Here is a 12730-nt window from a genome sequence, read left to right as displayed (position 1 = left end):
CCCCACACCTAAACCGACACAAAGTTTAAGTGACATCTGGGGATATATAACCAGTAAAACTGAACTGAAAAATTAACACCTAAAAATATTACTTGATCTCAATGCTCAGCATGTTATTATCAGAAAGAAACACTTTGATGATAAAAAAGTTAGTATGTTTTATCAGTCATCAAGTTTTAATGACATGTTTACCTTTATATTAAGGGAAATGACTATGCAGTTCGACGTTAATAGGCAAGCCAGTTTTCATTCTTGAGACTGAAAATGTTAATGGCTGTTCCATTTGTTAGGTAAGATTTCTGTTCAATCACCCATCACGTTCAAGGGTTTAAAACATTGCAGAATTCACAAGGAAACATGTGTTTGATATGTTCACGGACAGGCTAGGTCTGAAGTTCTTACTGGCAAATAATGTGGTTCACTACCACCTTGTTTTAAAAAACCACCCTCATTAAATGATAGTACACCCTCTGAATTATATATCTTATTTCACATCAATGATCACATGTGTATTTAGGAAAAATAAATAGAGAAGGAAATACCCTAATTGGTGATATTTTCCACTTACAAAAAAATGACTTTCTTGTAAATAAAGTAAAGGTGCACGCTTTATAAGTTTTTGTGAAAGATGGGTCCTTAAATACCCATTTAACATTCCTGAAAATTAAATTCTCCTTAAGAAAAGAAAACAAGTTCCAGCTCCTTTTGTTATAATTTGTCTCGTCAATGCCAAACTCTGAATAAATATCACAAGGAATATTTATAATAAATTCTTTCAGATACACACTCAAGAATATGATACCATTTTTAGAAAATGGATATAAACCACATCCCCCTTGCATGAAGTTTTACTTAGCAAACCCTGTGGAAACCATGGTCTACGAGGGGCTACGGGCGGCTTTGCACAGGTTGGGGCGCGGGCCTGGGAGCAGAGGGCGCTGCCCCGCGCAGGACTGAAAGATGGAATGTGACGGGAGCTCAGAGGAGAGACTCCGGTACTGATCTGGAAGAAAGAGAGGGGTGCTCTCATCCCAGTGGCACAGATCTCACTGGGAGGGGTACCCTGGGAGGGGCTCAGGCCTGCAGAGGAGTGAAGCAGCGCTGTCCCGCTGTCCCGTGTCCCTCTTCTGTCGGGGTGCCTCCTTTTGGCTTCACTAGGTTTTAACTAGGGAGCTTACAAAATATTTTGAATAGGATTAGAATTTGGTATAAAATGTAACTCAGACACCCTAGAAATTATCCAGAGGGAATGGATAAAGAGATGCGACCCACCGATTCACATCAACCACAACCCCTTATTCAAAATCCTTAGCATGTATCTACACTAACGCCTTCATCCTCGGGGTGTGGCACAGCATTCTGATGAGACATGGCAGTGTTTCTCCATCACGACATTTCAGCATTCACACCACTAAAGGGGGTAAATAGTCTCAAAATAGCCACCCTGTACAGCAGGGCAAGAACTACCATAAATTAATTCATGCAAACTTACGATCCATTTTGGCCTTCCAGAGCTCTCTAGAATGTGGACGTGGAGGAGAGACAGTGCAACCACATGAGGAAGTGGAAGCTATGGACATTCTAAGGGACACTTTGCTTAGAACAGAGTGTGAGTGTCCTCTGCACTGGAGCATCAGCTGAAAATGCTAAAAAGTGGTCCCTCCATCATTACAGGGCTTTGGGGCAGTGAAAACAGTGAGGTGTCTGAGCAGACCTCAAGGAAAGTCAGCACAAATGACAAGCTGGTGAAAATATGAGTAATATGCAAACAGGAGACGTAAGCTTTCATAAAAGAGCAAATGGCAGAGAAAAAACATTAGCAAGAAAGAGAAGAACAAATTAGCAGGCCAGTCAGGAGCAAATCAAATGGCCAATAGGAGTAAGAAGTTAAAACCAGTTCAACCTCACTATTAATTTGAAATGCTGAATAAGACATTAAGGAATCTTCACAGTCTGCCCCCATTAAATTATGAGATTGAGAAATAACATACATAATGCTTTTCTGCATCAGAGAAAATAAACACACTTGGCTGTGATGGTGATGTGAATCGGAACAAACTTTCCTAAAGACTTTTGAAAAGTGTTTTAAAAGCTCTAGAAATATGAAAGTTTGTAAAAATTCATCAAGTAGCCATGGATGTGTTTTTCTGCAAGGGCAGTGTTCATTTCAGCAATTTTTGTAGTCGGAAAAAAGTTGAAGCAACCTATTTGTACAGTAAGACAGGATTAGTGTAGTCAATATTAGCAGATCCAGAGATACTGCATAGCTATTAAAAATGAATTAGTAGCAAATACGTAACAGCATAAAAAGCTACTCATTGTGCACTGGTAAGTAAAAAGTGCAACTTACAGAATAATCAAACAGGATGTTTTCACTTAAAAACATTAAAAAATAGGAACTATACATACATAAAATAATTATGAAGTGCACTTATGCATTTTTATATTAATAGCAATTGCCTCCAGGGAGAAAGATGATAGCTTCTTTTCTCTTTTTTTTACTATAGCTCATAAAGTCCTGCAATAAATATGTATTATTTTATTATATTATTTTTTTTAAATCAAGGTATTATTGATATACACTCTTATGAAGGTTTAACAAGAAAAACAATGTGGTTATTGCATTCACCTTTATTACTGAGCGCCCCCCCATATCCCATTGCAGTCACTGTCCATCAGTGTAGTAAGATGCCACAAGGTCTCTACTTGTCTTCTCTGAGCTACTCTCTTCCCTGTGACCCCACACACACCATGTGCACCAATCATGATACCCCACAATCCTCTTCGCCCTCCCCTTTGGTGACCACTAGTCCCTTTCTGGAGTCTGTGAGTCTGCTGCTGCTTTGTTCCTTCAGTTTTGCTTTGTTGTTATACTCCACAAATGAGGGAAATCATTTGGTATCTGTTTTTCTCTGCCTGGCTTATTTCACTGAGCATAATACCCTCTAGCTCCACCCATGTTGTTGCAAACAGTAGGATTTGTTTCTTTCTTATGGCTGAATAGCATTGCACTGTGTATATGTACCACCTCTTCTTTATCCATGCATCTACTGATGGACACTCAGGTTGCTTCCATATTGTGGCTATTGTAAATAGCTCTGTGATAAACACAGGGAGCGTATGTATTTTAGAATCTGAGAAGTTGTTTTCTTAGGACAAATTCCTAGAAGTGAAATTCCCGGGTCAAATGGTATTTCTTTTTTAAGTTTTTTAAGGAACCTCCATACTGCTTTCCACAATGGTTGAAGTAGTTTACATTCCCACCAGCAGTGTAGGAAGGTTCTCCTTTCTCCGCATCCTCCCAGCATTTGTTCTTCTTAGTCTTTTCTATGTTGGCCATTGTAACTGGTGTGAGACGATATCTCATTGTGATTTTCATTTGCATTTCCCTGATAATTAGCAATGTGGAACATCTTTTCATGTTCCTGTTGGCCATCTGAATTTCTTCTTTGGACAAGTGTCTGTTCAGATCCTCCACCCATTTGTTAATATAGTTATTTGCTTTTTGGTGTTGAGGCATGTGAGTTCTTTATATATTTTAGATGTTAACCCTTTGTCGGACATGTCATTTGTAAATACACTGCCCATACTGTAAGATGCCTTTTTGTTCTACTCATGGTGTCCTTTGCTATTCAGAAGCTTTTTTAGCATGGTGTAGTCCCATGTGTTAATTTTTACTTTTGTTTCCCTTGCCTGAGGAAACATGTTCACAAAAAAGTTGCTCATGTTTATATTCGAAAGATTTTTGCCTATGTTTTCTTCTAAGAGTTTTATGGTTTCATGACTTACATTCAGGTCTTTGATCTATTTTGAATTTACTTTTGTGTATGGGGTTAGACAATGGTCTAGTTTCATTCTCTTTCATGTGGCTGTCCAGTTTTCCCAATGTCAGTTGTTGAAGAGGCTGTCATTTCCCCATTGTATATCCATGGCTCCTTTATCATATATTAATTAACCATATTTTATATCTGGGTTTTCTCATCTGTTCCACTGGTCTGTAGGTCTGTTCTTGTGCCAGTACCAAATTGTCTTGATAACTGTGGCTTTGTAGTAGAGCTTCAAGTTGGGGAGCATAATCCCCCCCAGCTTTATTCTTCCTTCCTGCATTGCTTTGGCTATTTGGGGTCGTTTGTGGTTACATATGAATTTTAGAACTATTTGCTTTAGTTTGTTAAAGAATGCTGTCAGTATTTTTATAGGAATTGCACGGAATCTGTGGATTGCTTTAGGCAGGATAGCCATTTTGACGATACGAATTCTTCCTACCCACAAGCACAGGATGTGTTTCCATTTATCGGTACTTCTTCAGTTTCTCTCATGAGTGTCTTGTACTTTTTAGAGTATAGGTTTTTCACTTCCTTGGGTAGGTTTATTCCTGGGTATTTTATTCTTTTTGATGCAACTGTGAATGGAATTGTTTTCCTGATTTCTCTCTCTGCTAGTTCATCATTAGTATATAGGAATGCCACAGATTTCTGTCTATTAGTTTTGTATCCTGCAACTTTGCTGACTTCAAATATTAGATCTAGTACTTTAGGAGTGGAGTGGATTCTTCAGGGTTTTTTATGTACAATATCATGTCACCTGCAAACAGGGACAGTTTAAATTCTTCCTTGCCAATCTGGATGCCTTTTATTTCTTTGTGTTGTCTGATTGCCATGGCCAGGACCTCCAGAACCATGTTTAATAAAAGTGTGGAGAGTGGGCATCCCTGTCTTCTCCCTGATCTTAAAGGGAAAGCTTTCAGCCTCTCGCTGTTCAGTATGATGTTGGCTGAGGGTTTGTCATATTTGGCCTTTATTATGTTGAGGTACTTGCCCTCCATACCCATCTTGTTGAGAGTTTTTATCATGAATGGATGTTGAATTTTGTCAAATGCTTTTTCAGCATCTATGGAGATGATCATGTGGTTTTTGTCCTTCTTTTTGTTGATGTGGTGGATGATGATAGATTTTTGAATGTTTTACCATCCTTGCATCCCTGGGATGAATCCTACTTGATTGACCATGATGGATGATCTTTTTGATGTATTTTTGAATTCAGTTTGCTAATATTTTGTTGAGTATTTTTGCATCTATGTTCATCAGGGATATTAGTCTGTAAGTTTCTTTTTTTGTGGTGTCTTTGCCTGGTTTTGGTATTAGAGTGATGCTGGCCTCATAGAATGAGTTTGGGAGTATTCCCTCCTCTTCTACTTTTTGGAAAACTTTAAGGAGAATGGGGATTTGGTCTTCACTAAATGTTTGTTTAAATTCAGCAGTGAAACCATCTGATACAGGGGTTTGTTCTTAGGTAGTTTTTTGATTACTGATTCAATCTTGTTGCTGGTAATTGGTTTGTTTAGATTTTCTGTTTCTTCCTTGGTCAGTCTTGGAAGGTTGTATTTTTCTAGAAAGTTGTCCATTTCTTCTAGGTTATCCAGTTTGTTAGCATATGATTTTTCATAGTATTCTCTAATAATTCTTTGTTTTTCTGTGGTGTCGGTAGTGATTTTTCCTTTCTCATTTCTGATTCTGTTTATGTATGTAGATTCTTTTGTCTTCTTGATAAGTTTAGCTGGGGTTTATCTATTTTGTTTATTTTCTGGAAGAACCAGCTCCTGCTTTCTTTGATATTTTCTATTGTTTTATTCTTCTCGATTTTATTTATTTCTGCTCTAATCTTTATTATGTCCCTCCTTCTACTGACTTTGGGCCTCATTTGTGCTTCTTTACCTAGCTTCATTAATTGTGAGTTTATACTGTTCATATGGGATTGTTCTTCTTTCCTGAGGTAGGCCTGTATTGCAATATACTTCCCTGTTAGCATGGCCTTTGATGAGTCCCACTGATTTTGCTACGTTGAATTATTTTTGTTATTTGTTTCCATATATTGCTTGATCTCTGTTTTTATTTGGTCGTTGATCAATTGATTATTTAGGAGCATATTATTAAGCCTAAATGTGTTTGTGGGCTTTTTCATTTTCTTTGTGTAATTTATTTCTAGTTTCATACCTTTGTGTTCTGAGAAGCTGGTTGGTACAATTTCAATTTTTTGAATTTACTGAGGTTCTTTTTGTGGCCTAATATGTGATCTATTCTTGAAAATGTTCTATGTGTACTTGAGAAGAATGTGTATCCTGTTGCTTTTGGATGGAGTGTTCTGTAGATGTCTGTTAGGCCCATCTGTCCTAAAATGTTGTTCAGTGCCTCTGTCTCCTTACTTATTTTCTGTCTGGTTGATCTGTCCTTTGGAGTGAGTGGTGTGTTGAAATCTCCTAAAATGAATGCATTGCATTCTATTTCCTCCTTTAATTCTGTTAGTATTTGTTTCACATATGTAGGTGATCCGGTGTTGGGTGCACAGCTATTTATAATAGTTATATCCTCTTGTCAGACTGATTCCTTTATCATTATGTAATGTTCTTCTTTGTCTTTTGTTACTTTCTTTGTTTTGAAGTGTATTTTGTCTGATACAAGTACTGCAACTCCTGCTTTTTTCTATTAGTTGAATGAAATATCTTTTTCCATCCCTTTACTTTCAGTCTCTGTATGTCTGTAGGTTTGAAGTGAGTCTCTTGTAGGCAGCTTATAGACGGGTCTTGTATTTTTATCCATTCAGTGACTCTATGTCTTTTGATTGGTGCATTTAGACCATTTACATTTAGGGTGATTATTGATAGGTATGTACTTATTACCATTACAGGCTTTAGATCCATGGTTACCAAAGGTTCAAGGGTAATTCCATTAGTATCTAACAGTCTATTTTAATTAGTATGCTATTACAAACACAACCTAAAGGTTCTTCTTTTTTTCCCCTCATTTTTCTTCCTCCTCCATTCTTTATATATTAGGTATCATTGTCTATCCCCTGATTGACTTCGGGGATAGTTGATTTGATTTTACATCTGCTTAGTAATTAATTATTCTACTTTTTTTACTGTGGTTTTATTTCCCCTGGTGAGAGCTAGTTAGCCTTAGGAACAGTTCCATCTATAGCATTCCCTCCAAAATCCACTGTAGAGGTGGTTTTTGGGAGGTAAGTTTTCTCAGGTTTTGCTCATCTGAAAACTGTTTAATCTCTCCTTCAAATATAAATGATAATCTTGCTGGGTAGAGTATTCTTGGTTCGAGGCCCTAAATATACCATGCCACTCCCTTCTGGCCTGTAGTCGGATGAGAAGTCTGATGATAGCCTGATGGGTTTTCCTTTGTATGTGATCTTTTTTCTCAGTCTGGCTGCTTTTAATAGTCTGTCTTTATCCTTGATCTTTGCCATTTTAATTATTGTATGTCTTGGTATTGTCTTCCTTGGGTCCCTTGTGTTGGAGATATATGCAATTCCATGGCCTGAGAGACTATCTACTACCCCAGATTAGGGAAGTTTTCACCAATTACCTCCTCAAAGACACTTTCTATCCCTTTTTCTCATGGTTCTTCTTCTGGTACCAATATATGTTACTTTTTAATATGGAAAAAAGCTAAAAAATAAAAATGTCTCAAATCAGCAGAAAAGAATTTTCATGAATTCTAAGACATGATTAGTTGATGACCTAAATAGACACATTTGTTAGGACACAAACCTTATTTTTGGGAAAAAAAAGTTTACAATGTAATGAAAAGGTAACGCTCATTTATTCCCAAATACACATTTTCCATTTTTCTGTTACATAACACCTGTGTGTATAGGCTGGTCTAGTTATCAACTTATTGATACTCAGTTGCCCCATAGAGTTCTGCTTGTCCTTGGAGCTGATCCTCAGGGCAGAGAGGTGTTAACTATTCTCTGTTCTTAGGACTAGATGAGCTGGGCACTGGTCAGAATTAGGTCACTGAGAGATGAATGAACAGCAGCGGACAGATCAGTTGGGAAGATGGTTAAAGTTTTCAAGTATGTAATATCAGCTGAGACATTATCTTAAGAGATTAACTGAGAGTTACATTGATTTTGAATGTACTCCTTCATGCTTTTAAAATCATGCAAAATGTGGAAGAAAGTGCCTTTGCTAGTCTAAAAATAGACCAATGGTTTAAAATGATTGCTGCATTTGTAGGTAATTATTCCACCTTAAAAAAGAAAATTGTGAGTCTCCTGATGACTCAGCCTGAAATTAAAGGCATGACTGTGTGCACCAAAGTCAGGAAATGTAGACACAGCACCAAGTGTCCCATGGACATGGGTCGCTCCTGACAGGGCTGAACATGCTAACCAGCACAGGTATCAAATCTCATCCATCTGCAGGCTGCCTAAATACTATGTCAGGAGGTAAGAGCTGTGTGTCATAGCTCACAGGACGACTGAGCATTTCTCCCCTGCTGTGCATATGACAATAAAAATCACTTTAAATCACCAAATCCCCTCAAGTACATCCTATGCAAAATGGGCCATTAACTATGTGCATATCATTTCAGTAGTACTTTCCCCTTTCATAGATTAATTAAATTTTACATTTCTCAGATTATGGAGAAGAACTCATTAAACTGTCACAGTTCATTAAAATAATAAAATTTAGTAGAGTTTCTCTTAAAAATTAAGATGAAGTAGTCTAAACAGCTTTTTATGGTAAAACATTTGAGTGAAGGAACAATCTACACGTAACTACCATTCTATATAAAGATACATATTGCCCTACAGCTGTATTTGTGATAGAGTATCTTGGATGGTTATTGGAAGGAAAGTCTGCAAACTAATTGTTCAACTTTTAATTAGATGCAACTATAAAATTCTAGTACATTTCAGAAGCAAGGTTTTACTTTTATCTTCATTTTGACGAAAGCAGTGCAATTTTTAGCTCTCAGAATTCTATTAAAAATGTACTGAGATTACAGAAAAACCATCCAAAAGAGGAAGTATTTCTTATTAAGCAGGTTTTGCCTAAAGGCATGTTTCTATAATGAAAAAGAGAGTAGGAATGGTAGGGTCATGAATTTCCAGCCTCCCAGAATTTGCACTACAGCAATTTGATTGATCCATATTTTTACAAGGTTTGCTAAGGACAGGAAATGTTAAGCTAATGCCAATTACTGTACATTAAGTAAACTGCTTCCTTTCTCTCACCTAACAAAATAAAGCTTGAAGGTTTAAAATAAGATTTCCTTATAGTCTCAGAGAACCAGGGGGCACGTAAGAAACTCGTGAGAAATATTCCTGAAGAAATAACACATTTGTGGGTCCATATTCAGGGGAACACCATTCATTCCCAATTAAGACACTTCTGTCTTCTGTTACACAAACCTATGCACGTGGGTGGGTCTGGCTGCCAAAAGAAGCGGCTCTCCACCTGCACACAGGTGATCCTGGCTTGTCCTTGGAGCTGATACCCGGGGTCGCACTGGAAGGCGATGGTGTCTCCTGGCTCTCTACTGTCCCCATAGCGGGTGCCGTTCTGCGGCATTCCTGGGTCATTACAGGAGGATGCGACTGATGCTGCAAAGAGAAAACAGCCCAGGTCAGAGGATGGGAAACATGCGTCTCTCACCTGGCCAGGGGTGGAGCTCCTGTGCTGAAGCCCCTTGACGGGCACACGGGTCACTCATCTACACAGGGCATAGGAAGAGTTTCTTCTCCCTGGAAAACATTCCAGAGCATGCATGCTGATTATGTTTACTTTGAACAGAAACTAGCAAAATGTTGTTGAAAATGCAACCAATTATGAATGATATCAAGGAGTTGTATCATGTGATATACTTAATACACACAAATGCACATTCCCTTTGACTGTCTTCTTAACAGTATTTTAATGACAATATATAATACAGTGCAGTTTAATTAAAGAACATTAATCTCAAAGAACCTTGAGTCAGATGAAACAGGACAAATTCCATTAAGGTTTTTGCCTTCCCGCGTGACAACCCACTGAGGTGACCAAATCATCCTTGCTGGTGCCCTAACGGGAGCCAGCCAGCAAGGAGAGCACATATTGGTTGTTCTGTCCCAAAATACCTTTAGTTCTTTCAAAATATTTTTAATTCTCCTTTAATCCTAAAGGAACTTTTTGCTCAATTTATAGTTCAGAGTCAATAGTTGGTTGGGGTTTTTCCCTCCCAAGACTGTTAGGGAATCATGCCACTTCTTCTGGCTTTCAGTTTTCTCACATCATCTCAGAGTCTGAAGTTACATTAAGATCAGATCTGTCTTTGATACTCTAACCTTCACAATATTGTGTCTATGTATGCATTTCCTCTGATTAAGCTTAATTGAGATTCATTCAAATTTTTGAATCTGAGGATCAAGCCATTATCTCAGTCACATGTATGACTACAAATTCATTTCCAAGTGATAATTTGTTACATAGCTTATAAAATATTAAAGTAATTTAAAAATAAATATACATAGCAGTATTAAAACAATTACTTGTTTATTATATAGTAATATTCAAATAAAACTTAATTAAAAATTATATATAATTACTATATATATTCTGTATTTCACAAATTATATAAAATGTAATTATAATTAATTATAATAATGCTTAAGGAAAATATAAATTAAAATTAAAAAGTATATTATGTATTAAAATGATTAAAATAGAAAACTTTAGAAGGAAAGCCAAGGAGATCACGGGTAAGCCTCATTATAATTTTTGAAACCAAGATACGTTCTTATCACTTCTCTAAATTTTTATTCAATATTTATGAAAAGCAAAATCACATATTACATAATGAAGAAGCTTTATGCAAAAGTGAACAGATTTTGTACATCAGCAAGTTCAGCAGACACATCACCCTTGCAAAAGCAAGTGGTCTGCAGAACATGTTTCTGCGGGTTACCAACAGGCACCTGGTCGGACAAGATCGGCAGGTCTGCACCCGCCAGCTCACTGCAGCCCTGCTGCATGTCTGGGATTACAGGCTCAGAGAAGTTTTACATTAAAAAAACTTTGAAAAACAGTTTAATCCAGTTTAATTAATACTGAATTTATGTAATCACAGTGCACATTTTTCTCCAAAAGACTCTTCAAATCCTTCCAAATAATGAACCATGCTGTATCCGTCTATGAAACACTGGCTTGCACTAATGGTTATATGTCCCTTAATGGTATGAGGTTCAGTTCAGTTTTGAAAGTACATTTTCTACTTCTGAGCTGATTCGGAGTATCAATAATAATAACAGAGCACACGATTAAAGAGGTATTTGCTCATGAAGTTCATGCTGTGTGACAAACAGAAATACTACATCTATGTCTCCAGCTGCCATTTATGTGAATCATATGAAAGTGTGAGCCGTGGCACGCTGACCCCATGTATGTGCTCACAGGGGATGTGTGTATCTGCTGGTGCATCTCCAAAGACTGCTTGAGTGACCAGTATATCAACCACTAAGGCTTAGTTGAATTGAAATGAACCCCACATCCTTACGGTTCCCTTTTAGAATTATGAAATAATCAATAAAATGTTTCTGGGGATACCTAGATTGGATTAAAAAAGCAATAAGAGGTTTTAAACAATGTGGTAGAAATGCATTGGTCAGGTCTTTGAAATAAATGCCATTTTATTTCCTTCTAGTTATGAATTGTGGAAAGGTGCTTCCTGGGAAAGGCAATAAAGCTTATTTGGGAACAGATAGGAAAGCTCCCACCCAAAGACGTTTCCTAGGGGTCAGAGATTGCTTTTCTGTCTTCAGGGTCATACCAAGTCACTGAAGAACTGTGTGCTCATTTCTTCTTTATGATTGTATTCTTTTATGTGGCACAACATTAACTTTTACTCATTTTTTTCTCTTAAAATTTTTTTCTCCATTTGGAATTCTGGGGACTCTGAATCTTTCTATCTTCTTGCCATAAAAAAGGAAACAGGGTATTTAATAGCATCAGTCCTACCCCTCTATTACCTCAAGTGAGAGGGGCCGTTCCCAGGTGATGATGCATAGTGTGCTTTTCCATTTCCCACAGGTTCCCTAGAGTATTTCAGGTCGTAAAGATTCTCCACAGGCTGCCCAGAACCTAAGGGCTGTCCCCATTCCTTGCCTGCATGAATCCGGGTCCAGTGCAGTCAGCCTGAGCAGCCCTAAATGGTGTTCCACTGATACAGGACTTCTGTCTGTGACAGACAGTGATGATAGTAAAGAGCTGTTATATGACAAGGAACTGCAATGGACACAAGCTTCTTTCCAGCTGGATAAGTTATTTTTGACACCAGGGACCATATATACATATACTATATATATGAACTTCTGTAACACTCCCTCAGCCCTGCCCACCCCAGGTGTTTAGAAGGAAGACAACTGACACCCATACAGAAAGTGATATTTCATTTTTTTTGTGTGGATATTTCAGGGGATCAGTGGAGTATAGCAGATGGAAATTCTGGGCTTCATCCTGATAAAGAGTGGGCAGGTGTTTCAGATGATCATTTGGGGAGGAAAGTGACCACATTAGCATTATGGGTTCATCAAACAGACCATAGTTTTATTAACTGAATTAATCTGTGTATTAATGAGTTAGTGACCCATTTATTATTTTCCATCTCTATAAATGTGAAAGATGTAAACGGCAACTTAAGGTAGCAGAATATGCCACCCGAAACTATGCCTTTTAGGCATAGGATGTTTTTGAGCTGATTATTTTGAGAAACAAAACATAGGAGTTACGAAAACAGAGTAGTTACTCTTTTGTACAGGGTGTCGCTGAGGACCAGGAAGAGAACTAACCAGAGACTAAACCACAGGAGAACCTGATCGCTGGAGAAGATGCCAACTTAAATCTGCCAATTGACGTGGCCCTCCGTGTGAGGGAGGCAGCGTGGAATCGGGG

At 37.7% G+C, this 12730-nt stretch overlaps 1 protein-coding gene across 4 annotated transcripts in view; it reads right to left on the bottom strand.

The window, feature by feature from the left end:
* CSMD1 (CUB and Sushi multiple domains 1) overlaps positions 1-12730 on the bottom strand; it is a 1487013-nt gene that overhangs the window by 170932 nt on the left and 1303351 nt on the right. For all 4 annotated transcript variants that reach the window (XM_073219228.1, XM_073219229.1, XM_073219231.1 and 1 more), the window contains one exon: positions 9214-9405. In XM_073219228.1, the coding sequence (XP_073075329.1) occupies positions 9214-9405 (192 nt within the window). The remainder of the gene's footprint in view (positions 1-9213; positions 9406-12730) is intronic.

Source organism: Manis javanica, chromosome 12, assembly GCF_040802235.1.
Source record: "Manis javanica isolate MJ-LG chromosome 12, MJ_LKY, whole genome shotgun sequence".
NCBI classification, from domain to species: Eukaryota; Metazoa; Chordata; class Mammalia; order Pholidota; family Manidae; genus Manis; species Manis javanica.
Note: the sequence above shows the minus strand (reverse complement) of the source record. Positions and strands in the feature narration are given on the sequence as shown.